We start from the raw sequence: 14,382 nt of genomic DNA on the forward strand, positions 1-14,382 counted from the left end.
AGAAAAATGGCTTATCCTATGTGCTATAGCTTCTGAAGACCTCAAGGATGTTTTTGGGAAATTCTTCCATCTGATACTTCTAGAGCAATGAAGTCGTTGCCTTGATTCACTTTACTGTTTAACATTCCCCTCTTCTCCATTAAGGTTTTGGTTGTAGTCACAGATGTGAATGATTGTGCCCCCGAATTTCATCAGTCGATTTACAGCAAAGTTGGTGTTCCTGAAACAGTTACTATGACAACTGCGCTTCTACAGGGTTAGTACTTCTAAAACAATGTGTTACATTCAGTATGAGTATTTTTTTTCTCCCACTAATCAGAATTCAGTTCAGAAGGCAAAATTACCTGCCCCAGCATGGGTAGTTGCAACTCTCTGAAGGCAAATGGCACCTTGTAGAATTGGGTCATAATTATTTACTACTGCCACAGCCCAATTAATTTTGGGGGACAGGAGACAAATTAGTTTTGGGGGACAGGAGACAAAGGAAACAAATCTTCTTTGCAGGATTTTGAAGTAACACGACTTCAGTTGTGGTTGGTATTATAGCAGCAGGCTTATAGTAGCAATCTTGCAACATTTCTTTTTTTTTGAAGGAAGAGAGTGATGTTGGATCAGAAATTATGGACACATCAGCTTGCCTTCTCTGCCCGTCTTCGAGTCCTGTGTGGGCTTGCTGCAGAGAATACTGCTCTTCTGCGTTAAAAGCCTCTTGCATGGTTTAACTGTTCTATGTGAGGTTTTGTTTGGATGCTTGAGAAAAAGACTTTGCTTCTTTCCAATGTAATCAAGAATTTAAGCTTTAAATGATCATGCTCTAAATTATGTAAATTTTGATTTTGTAAACCACAAAAATCTTTCATTGAAAATGTTTATAAAGAAATGAGCAGGACCTAGCAATAAAACAAATTTATGTCAACTAAGCAGTTGTAGAAGGGCCTTATGTTAGTCTTCAACCCTTATGTAAAGTTTTTATAAATCTTGAGGGGAAAAAGGAAATTAAACTACAGGAAAACTTCTGTTTCCTAGTAAATAGGATTTTATAACCTCCCACTGTTCTACTTAGTGATTTATCCTGTACTAATGGTAGTCTGTCAGTTACTATTCTGGTAACTGCGCTTTTAGCATAGGTTTTTGTAGGGTATGGGTAGGAGCTGACACATAACTTGCATCAGTTGAATAATATATGTAAATATTTACTCTTTAATCACACAGGGTGTGATCTGTCCGAGTGATCTTAAGTCAGCAGTATAGATCAGGTGGACATGAGAATATACGTCTCTGTGTGAGAATATGTTCTTGGTAGTACAGGGCTCCAAATCCAGCAGACAAGAGCAAGATCTAGTGGCTGAATTCAACCAGGGACTTAACTTTTTTTTTTTTTTTTTTAAAAAAAACAACTAAGGGTTAGTTCAATAAAAAGCACAGGGGATAGCACAGTTTTATAAATTACTTCAATCACCACATGCCAAGGCAAATGCTATTACAGTTTTATACTACACACTAATTCTCTTGTTAAAGTACTTAACATTTCAATTCACACACTTTGATCTACACAATGTCTTTCTCTTCTCTTTTAATAGTGACAGCCACGGACTGCGATTCAAAAGAGAATGCCGAATTACTATATTACACTTTGAGTCAAGACTTCAGTATTACTTCTCATGGTACTATTTTTCCAGCAACACAGCTGGACTATGAGCGACCTGACCATCTTTATGAGTTCATAGTTATGGCTGTAGATAAAGGGGAAGAGCCGAAGACTGGGACAGCAACTGTTAGGATCCATGTTTCAAATGTGAATGATGAAGCACCTGAGTTTTCCCAGACAATGTAAATACATATTCTTAGAACTCTGTTATCTTTGTCTTTTACTGTTGCTTTTTAAATTTTGGTCGAAAGGCGGATCATTATAGGATGGTAACTAGCTTCGGTTCAATCAAATCTGAGAGTTGGACTGACAAATGCGGATGATCTTTTGACTCTGAGACTCTCTTACTACCAGTAAAAAAAACAAAAAACCAAAAAAAAACCAGCTTTAAGTTTGGTTCTTAATTTTCAGGTTTAGACATACTTTCACTGTAGAGTAGGACTTGTATATCTAGCTAGACAGAGGTAATATATAGACAGTCTCTTTTGACAGATGTTGCTCTGAAGTTTTTTTCCACTATGTACTGAAAGAGGTGGTGCAGTCATTTCAGAGTATACATTTCAAGAGGACCCCTCCACTACCAAAGGAAATCAAGCAGAAAAAGCAGGCAACTCAGCGTTGTCCTCAGCCCTCATCCAGAGTACGTGGTGGAATTTTGCCTTTTAATTAGGAAATTTAAGCTTAGACAGAGTCAACTGTCTGCATCCCTGATTTATAATTGTAAAAAAAAAATGCTCAGATGACAGAATCCTAAATGACCACTGAATTAGAAAACCCACAAGATAAATGTCAATAAGTGGAGTTCACTTAATTTCACTTAGTCCCATGCTCTACACACTGTACCTTCCCCCCCCCCCCCCCCCCCCCTTGTAAAGCATCAGTAAGCATTTTTCTTCCATAGCTGGGGCTCAGAAGTGAGTGAAGCAATGTCACAAGTACTTTAACCTTGCATTTGCATTAGAGGCTTAGTAATGGAATTCCCAGTCAGCTTCTGCATCAGCCTTCTACTCTTAAAAGTAGAAGTTGCTCAGAACAAAACCCAGGCAGAGATTTCAGTGATGCTAAGCTTGTGGTTTAGCTGCACAAAACATCAAAGCTTTCTGACAGTCCTTACTTTATGTAAAGGTAACCTATGGCTTCAAAATCTTGGGCCTTCCTTTCTTTCTTAAACGTTGCTTAGGAGATATGGCTTGGAAAAGTTGACCTTTCATAAATTCTTACTGGATCTCTATGCATTTTCAAATACTAAACCAGATGATGCTTATTTTTCATTTATTTGTTTTAATATTCAGGGTCATTGAATATTTATCTATATCTGTTAGTCTTGTATCTGTTCCTAATTTTTTAATCAGAAATGAGTGATAATATTAAAGATGCTGTAAACATCTCTAACAAACTGGAAGTAGAAAACATAGTTTAACCCCCTCTGCCAACTCTTATATTTAATGGTTACTGAAGAATATGATTAAAATGAACATTATTTTAAATTACCAAACATTTCACAAGAAGCTTTTCTGTTCCTTACGCAATAGCAGGGAAACTGGTATTGTATATATGTGTAGATTGGCATTGGAATTGAATTCAGCTCCTGGAATTCAAATTATCTCAAGTTTTGTTTAGCCAGGTTAACCAGGCTTTGATTTTGCTTTGTCTTTCCTGTTATGAAAAAAATCTTGAACCCAAAAGTGAATTTCAGGCAGAACTTAGTTGAAGTTTTCTGTGAAATAGATTCATCATGAACACCCGTAAGTTAGGTCCTGTTGAGAGACTAGTTTGCAATTAATGTTATGCTCTGTGGCAGGCTAATACAAATCAAGATGATGATGTTGTCCTTCCAGCCCTTTGTTTAAATAGATTTACACTCCAGTATAAACTTACGATTCCTTGCCACGAGCTTTCTTTCATCACTGTTACTGTTCATCTCAATTATGAAATGCTTAAGGCTACCACTGTGTTTCATTTTGTCAGTTTTTACTTTCTCCTTTTTAAGAGACCTCTTCTGATGACTTGAACTCTTCTGTCCCTAATTTAATATTCAAAATTATCAGAATTACTGTTCATTTGCTTTCCAGATGCAGAGTTAAGACAGTGTCCTGAGGGTTGTGACTGAGCAAAACCAGAATAATTTACTTCTCTTACTTCATTGCATATTAAGCTGGGGGAAGACAAAAAGCTGTTTCTATGAAGGTTTTGATGAAAACACACATATCTAGACAACAAAAGCTAAGGGAGAGGTTTTCTGTGCATCCATTTTCTTTTTCTTTGAATTTTTTCCTATTCTCAGCATATGGAGAGTGGGTCCACAAGCATTCTGAACCCACTGGTACATATGTATTTTATCTCTGTTGTTGGATACAGCCAGCTATAGTTCATTCTTACGACTGAGCTTTGGGATATCTACTGTGGACAGGTCTGTGGTATGCTTAGTCTGCACTATGCTCTATCCAGTCAGATAAAATAATAAATATTTGGGATTTTGCTAAAGCAGGCGGCTTTTCTACTCCAGAGAGCCTTAAGTTTAGGCTGATAATGCCTCTTAAGAGCTTACAATGTCAGTGATGTGTCTGGACTTGAGAAGAGATTTTTGTAAAACTGACGTTATGTGCATAGATTCTCGTCTTAGTCGTGCTGGTGCAAAGACTACACTGAAAGTATTTTGAAAGCTTGTGTCAGAAAGTGTGCTATAATAAGCAATGCTTTAACTTAGCAAATGTTTGCTTTGATTCCGTGAATCATGCAACTAATTTTTTGAAATTTAAAAAAAAAGTGAATTCTGCATTTAGCCCAAGTCTTGTTGTGAAGCTAAGCTTCAAAGTTTCAATATTGCTGAAAGTTTGCAATGGAATTCTATGGGAGGTAACAACAGGAAGACCTGAATGGTTGGCTAGATCATCAATACTATCATTTCACTGGTTAACAAAGAAACATCAATGTGATTGTATTAATAAATTACAAATCTCTGCAGTACCCTTTGTACAGGTAGCCAGTAGGCATAAAGCATAGTTCTGTATATATTATTTCCTGTCTAAATTCATAAATATGTTGTCATAATTTCTTTTAACAGCTACAGGAGTTTTGTTTCTGAAGATGCAGGCCCAAACACACTGATTGCTACGGTTAATGCTGTTGACCCTGATGGAGATGGTGTGACATATGATATTCTGTCTGGGAATCAGAAAGGAAACTTTGTTATTGACCCTAAGAAAGGTAATAATATATTAGCTCTTTGCTGCTGCAGTCATAATGTTGATTCTGATGTGATGCAGCTTGAGTTCGGTCTTCATAGGTAGCAATTATAAAAACTGAATAGCATATGCTATTTTTGAAGCTAATACTAACCTAATTTTAAAAAGTGCAGGAAAAAGATGCAATTGTTCTAGACTCTCTTATAATGTCAAAAAAATTGTATCGTTTTCCCAAAAGCTTTGTATAATTGAGCTATCTTACTTGTTTATTGTTTGCTTTCAGTCAATAAGTTAATAGAGAGCATTATTATAGGTAACAGGTAACTTAATAGACAGTAACTTAATAGAGAATGTTATTGTTGATAACAGTGACATTCCAAAATGTCAAACAAGGATTTGAATAACATTTAGTCTAGGAAAGTCTAGTTTGAAAGTTGTAGTAAGAAAGGGCTACTCTGCAGGGTAAGATGAAATAGGAGTCAAGGGTGACAGCAAGGCAGGCAGGGGCAGGGCCCTCAGCCACAGAGCACAGTCCTGAGCAAGAGCAGCAAAGCAGGTCCTGTGATACAAACCTGGTTCATCCAACAGTCCAGTGGTCACCAGACCGATTTGCAGTGATGAGGCAGGTCTCAGGTCAAGCTGGGAAGCCAAGTCAGCAAGGCAGCATCAGGGTCAGCAATATACATGGCCAGGTACAACACACTCCCCGGGGGAGCTCAGGAAAAGACCTGGGCTTAAGTGCAGCTCCTGAGACATGGGGCAGAGGCCACAGACAAGGCTTCTGACAGCTAACTGTCTGATCCAAGGTTAGCCGGCTGCATTGTGTCAGACCTGGCCTTGAACGTGGACAGCCAAACCCAGGGAGCAGGAGGAAGAGTTTGCAAGGCCTGTTGGTGCACTCAAAGCTTGACATCCACCTTCTGCGATTAGCCAAAGATACTATTAGTAATCAAATAGCCCTGTGAGGAGAAAAAACAATAGGATGACAGTTCTGACTGGAGAAGTTTTCTTTGTGCAACTTTCTCAATAACTCAGTTTTAACTGGTTTAAAGTGGGCATTTGGGTTTTTAGACGAGGCTTTTCTTTTCCCGTGCTTATGTCTATGACCTGTTTACGCATGTGTGAGCAAACACTTCTTAACCAAGTTTACTTGTGTTGTAGTGACACAAAATGATGCATTTGTAGGTGGAAGGAGACTACCACTGTTTTATTTCAATGAAGGCAAAAGTATATAAGATATGAACTCAGTAAGGATATTTTTCATTTAAGGACAAAATCATTCACATGAGCAATGTTATTTAGCCAAGAATACTACATGCATGAGAAGAAAAAATGTGTGGAGAATACTTTGCAGTTTGCAGTCATTTGTTCTGAAATACCAGTTTTTACATCTTTTTAAATTTGTTTCAGCAGTTGCATATTTTTAAAACGCCAATGGAAAAAATCCCACAATGTTGGTGTCCTCATTTAAAAAAATTTTTTTTTTTTTTTCAAAAAAAAATGCATAAACATTGGGGCAGATTTTTTTTTTCAAAAAAAATTTTTTTTGAAAAATTTTTTTTTCAAAAAAAAATGCACAAACACACGTCATCTGAGTAGGCTGGCATATCCCTTTAAAGTAACAGGATTTATTTGCTGTTCATTGCTTGAAAAAACAAAAGAGGATGTTTTGAAACAGAAACAGGCAACCAAATTGAACGGATTGAAGTAACTTAATTAACTTCAGTTAAACTACTTTATATTTAACCTGTTTTGAACTGCAATCAAAATCTGAACTTACATTTTTCAAAGCACAAGTGTTGAATATATAGGAAGGAGTGAGCCACCCGAAGTTATTCCTTCTCTTTGTTTCATAGAGTTCACTTAGCATGAAATTTTAATTTCAATGCAAATCATGTTTTTGCAATATTAATATTATATTCTGAAATGTTCCCAAAGATATGGTCTGTAGGTAACTTGCAAGTGTTGAAGCATGATCCTGAATTTATTGAGAGCTCCTTTTATCCTTTCTGACTTAAAAATAGAGCTATAGGTTCCAAGAGTTAAATTTCTAAAGATACTTTGGCACCTAAAGAGGAACGATGGTTTTAAAAGCGCCTAATTGCCACAGGGGTAGTATATCTGATGCTTCTGAAAATCTTTATTGTAAGTGCTTAATCAAATCTTTATTGATTGATAGCATCTCTTAGGATTAGCTTCATAGTTTTAATATAGATAATCATGTATATGTACTTTTATACTTTTTTACCAATTAATTTTTATAGTCTTTGAAACTTAATTTTAGAAACATTAGCATTTTTTTTTCAAAACTTTCGGGCTTTTGTTGCTTAATAAACCAATAAAGGTTTATACAGTGGCTTGCAGCAGTTTCTTTTCAGAAATGATGTCGGGGAATAGTCTGTACCCCCTTGTCACAGAAATGCCGAGGTAAAATGGAAATGTGTCAAAAATAAGTGCTGCAGCTAAAGCAATACATTTGCAAGCAAATTGAGTGACATTGATGGTGTGACAATACTCTGTTGTAATGACAATTGCTATTATGCCTCATGAATAATAGAGATGATTGATGGATGATGGAGCAAAAGAATGACAGCTTCTTACTGCATGGTCTCAGATAGCTGTAGTCTCTTTTGCTTTTGTAGCAAATCTTTTCTACATCTTTCTCTGACAGTGCCTTTATGTCCCATCCAGCAGGGTGTGTTATTTGGGTGACTTGGGAGAGGAGCAAAATACAGGTTTCTGAGGATATGTCTATATAGCTAAATGCTGCTATAATTGTGCTGCAGGAAGGTAAACTTGTACTACTTTCAGTTGAGCTAGCATGGGTAGCTACAGCTGTAGACATGGTCATACATGCTTCAGTGCGATAATGATACAGGAACACAGCCAGGCTCGCTGGTGGGGCTGGCGCAGGTTAAACAGAAGTTTGCCACGAAGTTTCTCTGGATTTTTTTGTTCTGTTTTGTTTTTTTCTGCAGCAGATAGACTAAAGCTAATATATGCAGGTCAGCTGAGTTGTAGTTGTTGTTGCATTTAGCTCTGTAGACCTACCTGCAGACAAACAAACATGTTGTGCTGTCTTAATTTTGCTTTAGTATCAGACTGCAGTAAAAATACCATAGTTAAATTAAACTCTAGCAGCCTTGTGGTTTATTGGTGAATGGGTAAACCAGAATGGTTTGTTGCCGTGCTTACTAGTGAGAAGAATAACAGTAATTGGTTAATGTAGTAAAAAAATAAAACCCCACAACCTATTGTTGTTTTTACAGGGCTAGTTAGACTTCGTTCAAGTCCATTTCCTAAGCTGCAGGGGACAGAATACGTACTTAATGTCACAGCTACTGATGATAATGCCTCTGGAGGGCCTCATTCTCTTACAAGTATTGCCCAGGTTCTTGTGAAAATTGATGATGTCAACAATAACAAACCTGTCTTTCAGAAGGTAAATATATGAGGCTCAGTCATTTGTATTAGACTGTGTGGTAAATGTTTAAGACTGTTGTTGTCACTGCAAGTGATGCAGCAGATGAGCTATTCAAGAAGTGGTCCGCTTTCATCTCTCTTCCAGTCCTGATGCCGCTGTCCTCTCCATCTTTTCCATCCCTCTCCTAAGACTTACAGGGTTTGTTCTCCTCTTGTGGCAGAACAGCTCCTGTGAGCACTGTCTCTTTCCTGAACCACATCTCATCTCTGGCGTTTTAGAAGATAAGGTTGAGTGAATAAATTTTGGAGGTTCAGTGTGATATATGTGATGAGGAATTGATGTGTATAGCTATCCATGCAGTAGACTTGTTCCAAAATATTCCAAAATACCTCTCTAAATTACATAGGCTTCTTTTGATGATTGTATGTCTGGAACTGATGAAAGAGAGAAGAATGGAAGTGTTTTAGCTTCATTTGTAAAGTATTGTAAAAAATAAATGCTTGAATATGTTTTCAGAATGTTAATTTATATTAAAGATCTCTTGTCTAAAAATTTCAAGTTTGGTAGCGGTGGCTAAAATTTTGATGGGCAATGTTGCATATTTTGAAAAGTCAGTGACTATTAATGTCAGCCTTGGAAATTCTCAGTAATCTGTCCTTGACAAAGTTACTTTGTGTGGAAATCCCTTTTTGACCAAAGCAATTCTGTGGTTTGGGCAAGTGTATGCCCTCTTTTTTATAAGACTTCTGGTAATACATTCCAAAAATATTTGCATTTGGAAGCATATGCAACTGTAACTTTTTCTCCAAATATTTTCACGAGTTGGAGGTGCTCAGTGGCCTCATGTTGTGTGTTGTTCATATAACTGCAAAATAGCAAGTGAAGGCTGTAAATTAATCACGGTACAGATAAAACATTAACATCAGTGCATGTGAATGGAAGTGTAGCTAAATCTTTTTTTCTTTTTTTCCCCTCTAGTATATATCTTTAATTCAAATGGCATGGCAAGTCCTTGATTTTTCTTTTTTTTCCTCCCCTCTCTTAGTGTCAGTATTATCAGGAACATGCTTCTGTATTGGAAAACCAGCCTTCAGGGACAGTAGTACTGCAGGTTGAAGCCACTGATGCTGATGAAGGAGCCAATGGTATAGTGAAATATGGCTTGATGCACAGAGGTGGTGTCTTACCAGCATTTAGTATTCATCCTAACACAGGTAAAGCGAATATCAGAACTGATACTGGCATATAGAAACCACTTCATTACACTGATGGAAAAAAAGCTTAAATAAAATCAGACTTCGTGCTTTTTCATTGAGTTTTTTGATAGCAGACAAAATATAAACTGCATGTATTAACGCATGAACAAATATTCTCCCTTTAGTTTCATACATGTCCAATGCTGAACTAGAACTCATGTTTTCCCTGAAATGTGGAAGTTCTGCTGTGTGAAATAACTTCTGTGTTTTTGTAACTAGCTTAAAAAAACCCACCATATTTTAAGTGCACATTATCTTGCAACATTGCTAATGGCATATAAATGATTTATCCAAATGACAGTAGTCTTACAAACAGCAGAGACTAAGTCTTGGAAGGACAAAACTAAATTCAGGCTGAACTTTTGGAGTATAAAAGACATGAAACATGCCTTTACCCTGTACTTACTGCTCTTCAAAAGAGATATTTTTTATAAACTGATTCTCTTAAAGTTAGTTTGGTACTTATCTCTGTTTTCTAAATTTAAGTCCAATTGTGTGTAGATCTAAGTGTACATGAAGTTTGTATCTGCCTGAGCAGTACAATTTAAGCTGTTGAAATTGTTAAATATTGTGATTGGATCCTTGAACCTGAAGGTCACATTATATGTGTATTTAACCTATTGCATTGTATCTCAATGTATTGACAGACAAATAAATATCTAAATGTAAAATGTTGTCAAATGCATAGTATTTTAACTCTCTGGTATTTAATTTGTTTTCAGGAGTTCTGACAACTGTTCAGGTATTTGATCGAGAAAAACAGAGGGAATATCCTATCACTGTGACAGCAACAGATCAGGCAGCGGAACCACTCATTGGAATATGTCAGATAAATGTTATCATCCTGGACCAAAATGACAATGATCCCAGATTTGAAAACACCCAATATGAATGTAATTGAGAGTCATTGGATAGAGTTTCGGTGCCCTGAGTGTGAGCTTACCTGATGTCTAAGATTTTTGGGTTTTGTCTTTCTTGGCAGTAGATCTTGTGACCAACTAGGTGATTGCAGCCAGAGATGCACTTACCTTAATTAATTGCAGAACTGTTATTCTGTGTAATGTGCAATGTAACAAGTACAGTCTTGACTGGTAGGCCTTCCTGAGTGGTGTTATGGGAAAACTCCTTGAAACAATAGCCATGTCAATATCTTTCCTTACCTGAGTATACAAAGTGTCTGTAGTACTACACAGAGATGTGAAGGTTGTAATAAGCATGTGAGTGTGCAGCGCTGAGCACTAACTGTATCCTTCGTTTTCTGACCAATAGATTTTGTCAACTTTTGATTACATACTTTTCCTTTTCCCATTTGAATTTCATCATTCTTCATTGTTTGTTGTTTTACCTTTCCTTCCTGGTTCTTCAAAAAACCCTTCCTGGTTATGGATAAACACCCAGAGGCATGTATAATATTAATAAAAAAATGAAGACTGTTAATTCTCAGTTAGTTATACTATGCAAATCCTAGAAAGTAGTTTCTGACAATGGGGTCCTTTTCTTCTGCTTTTATGCAATAAATTAAAATTCCATTTCTGTATATTTCATACAGAGCAATTAGTCCCTTAGTAAAAATACAAGGCCAAAAAAAGAAGTATTATCTTATGAGAAATAAGAATTCCAGGTTATGAATGTGATAATGTGAGGTTCAAATGTGATCCGTAGCTCTGGAGTGATAGCAGCTCTTTAAAATACTCATTTTGATTTTTATGGCCATTGTTCCAAGGAAGATAAAGTTATAGCTTCTATACATTATTACCTCAGTATTTCTTCATTTCTTAGTAAGATATTCATGGTACTTTAGTGAATTAATGATCAGTTTGAAATATCCTTTCCTTACATTAGATTTCCTAAGAGAGGACACAAGAGTTGGGACCAGTTTTCTTCGTGTTGCAGCCCATGATGACGACTACAGCTCAAATGCTGCCATTACATATTCGATAGCGAACGAAGAACCAAATTATTTACAAATTAATCCTACTACAGGCTGGGTGTTTGTGAACCAACACATATCTCAGGTATGGTGCTTGCTTTCCTTTTTAAGCTGTCTATCTCAGGAGGGACTGAGATCATGAGTTTGTCCTTACCTCCATGTTACCCCTTCACATTAAAGGATCGATATGTCATGTTTAAATTAAACGTGAGTCTAAGGCTTTTGCTGATGAGTTCATTGACTGTGAATTGCATATAAGCAAGCCCTGCTTTCAGCTGGAAAGCTGACAGCACTGCCTCTGAGAGCTTGTTCTTCCTATTTCATTAGCTTTGGCATACTAATACCAAGGACTGGAGGGCTGAGACCGTAGGCAGGGGAGCAAGAACCCAGGTGTAGGACTTAACTCATTGACTGGTAACATAGTGAAGACACAAACCTGAATGTGACAGAGTGTGAAATTTTACTTCTGATACAGATCCCTAACTTGATACATGTTAGTCATGGTGGACTAAGCATAGCTATCCCTCAGGAAGGTGAAGGCATAATGAACAAAATTGTTGCATGTAGTTATTTAAAATTTACCAGTTTCAGCCATACCTACATAAGCAGTTTGATATTTTCAGAGTTGTAAAGTAATTTGTGTTGAAATGAAAATATTGTTGTAGATGTCAATCTTTAAATAACTAGCAGATATTTTTTACATTGAAATTTAACTTCTAAGTAACTGACACACAAAACTTTGGTGAAGGCATATCCTTTTAATATATTTTCTTTATTGAATGTAAGAACCCTACAGACCTAATAACAAAAACTGTTGATAGGTAAGCTTAAAAACTGGGTGGCTCTACAAAGTGGGGGTTCTTTTGTTTTGTTTTAAACTTTGTGTGAAATTTGCTAAGGTTTATTGAGACAAATGGCAACATTTTCCAGCAGTCTTAAGTAAAGCAAATAGCAGAATTTTCAGCAACCTTGCACCTACTTCATATTCTGAGCTCAGTATTCTGCAGTTGTGGGTGTTTTTCTTCTGTGCAGGTTTTTTTAAGTGTGCCTTTAATTTTATGTATTCATTTATTTTGAAGGAAAAAAAATAAAATAGCTCATCAGAGCCCTGATAAAAACCCTTTGTAACAAAACCTTTTTTACTGTTCAGAGGTCATCTATAATTCGAGAGATTGTTGCTACAGATGGAGGTAATAGGAGCAGTAAAGTTGAACTTGTGGTAACTATTACCAGTGCAAAAAACCAGCCTCCGCAGTGGGAAAGAGACAGCTATGAAGTTGTTATTCCAGAGAATACTACACGAGATGCATCAATTTTGGTAAGGTTGGGACAGACTTGTTTGTCTGTCTGTGGCTGTAAGGCTATAGAGTAACTGAACGTTGCTTATTTGCTTAAATATAGTGAGCTTTTATAATAATTCTATGTACTGTAGGGACCAATGATATGCTATCAATTTTCTTTCAGAAGTGCTAACGGTAACCAGCATTTTTGCTCTAATTTATATGTGTGCAGCCACTATTTAATTTCCTTCCCGTTTGAACAGCACTATGGGTATTCCAGTTTTTTGAATGCTTCTGTGTTACCTGAGGTGATTATTGGGCTTAGATTACTTAGAGTTGTTCAGATGGTTTGCTTGGAATAAGTAATCGGAACAGCTTTATGAAGTAACTCCAAAATACGTATTTTTAGGATAAAAGTGTGAGTAACCAAACATGTAATGACTGGTAACCTTTGGCTGCAGCTATTTGTGGCCTGGAGATGTGTCAGGCAGGGTTAAGTTTTGGTATTAGGAAATACTTGTCCTAGTGTTTTTGGTTGAGAGATGAAGATCTGGGAGAGTCAATACACAAAAGCTTTTAGAAATGTTGCTGTACTTACAGAAGTGTTGATTGCGCGAACTTTTTGAACTGTGCAGACAATCAAAGCAACTTCTGCCCTTGGTGATCCCCGTGTGACTTATAACCTAGAAGAGGGACTTATTCCAGAGACCAACATGCCAGTTCGTTTCTACCTGACTCCAAACAGACGTGATGGTTCTGCTTCAATCCTGGTAGCTGAGCCACTAGATTATGAAACAACAACGAGCTTTCTACTGAGGGTTCGAGCACAGAACGTTGCTGCGGTTCCTCTGGCAGCATTCGCTACGGTCTATATTAATGTAACAGGTGTGTAAGCTGTTCAGTGATGTTATGCTATCATCATAGTACTTCTTTTTTTCTTTTTCTTTCAATTTTTATAGTTTTCTCTTTATGTGCTGTTTTTGATGTTTTAGACGTCAATGACAATGTCCCATTCTTCACTTCATCTATTTATGAAGCCTCGGTAACAGAGGGAGCTGGTGTTGGGACATTTGTCGTTCAGGTGTCTGCCACCGACCTTGACCTTGGTCAGAATGGTGAGGTAAGCAAGTGGGGACCTACATCTTCCATGATGAAAGGTATGGAATAACTTCGGTGTGAACAATGGCTAAATAGACTAGAAGTCTTCAACCTAGAAAAGAGATGACTAATAGGGAAACATGAGGTGAAATAAAGTAATTACTTACATGTTTCTCTGTCTTGCCATGTGAAAAATGCAACTAAAACTAGTAGGTGTGAGACAGAAAACAAAGAAGAAATATTTATACAACCTGTAGTTCAGGTGAAAAACTTGCTACAGAATGCTCTGGTTTGTAAAGGTCTACATAGACCTAAAATGTGATTGGACAAATTAATGGAAGAAAAAATGTGTTAAAAGCTTCTGGAAGTTGTAGATCATTGGGGATACTGAAAACTGAATCCTTACAAAATATGTCAAGTTAACACCAAAAGTGGGTGTATTCATTACTGATTTTAAAAATCTAAAGTAGGTATATCCTTAGAACAAGAGTGCAAGCTGAAGTCAAGTGCACGAAAACATATATATACTAGAGACTAGAACATGGTCCATGATACTGAGCA

The 14,382-nt window shown here is 36.8% G+C and overlaps 1 protein-coding gene across 1 annotated transcript in view; it reads left to right on the top strand.

Moving 5' to 3' along the window:
• The window catches only part of LOC103913785 (neural-cadherin-like), a 50,643-nt gene that overhangs the window by 5,316 nt on the left and 30,945 nt on the right, over window positions 1-14,382 (top strand). The window contains exons 4-13 of the mRNA XM_009320331.1: window positions 145-256; window positions 1,581-1,830; window positions 4,713-4,855; window positions 8,103-8,275; window positions 9,303-9,471; window positions 10,236-10,406; window positions 11,356-11,528; window positions 12,594-12,761; window positions 13,359-13,608; window positions 13,716-13,843. Of these exons, the coding sequence (XP_009318606.1) occupies window positions 145-256; window positions 1,581-1,830; window positions 4,713-4,855; window positions 8,103-8,275; window positions 9,303-9,471; window positions 10,236-10,406; window positions 11,356-11,528; window positions 12,594-12,761; window positions 13,359-13,608; window positions 13,716-13,843 (1,737 nt within the window). The remainder of the gene's footprint in view (window positions 1-144; window positions 257-1,580; window positions 1,831-4,712; window positions 4,856-8,102; window positions 8,276-9,302; window positions 9,472-10,235; window positions 10,407-11,355; window positions 11,529-12,593; window positions 12,762-13,358; window positions 13,609-13,715; window positions 13,844-14,382) is intronic.

This window comes from Pygoscelis adeliae, unplaced genomic scaffold, assembly GCF_000699105.1.
Source record: "Pygoscelis adeliae isolate BGI_AS28 unplaced genomic scaffold, ASM69910v1 Scaffold62, whole genome shotgun sequence".
Classification (NCBI taxonomy): domain Eukaryota; kingdom Metazoa; phylum Chordata; class Aves; order Sphenisciformes; family Spheniscidae; genus Pygoscelis; species Pygoscelis adeliae.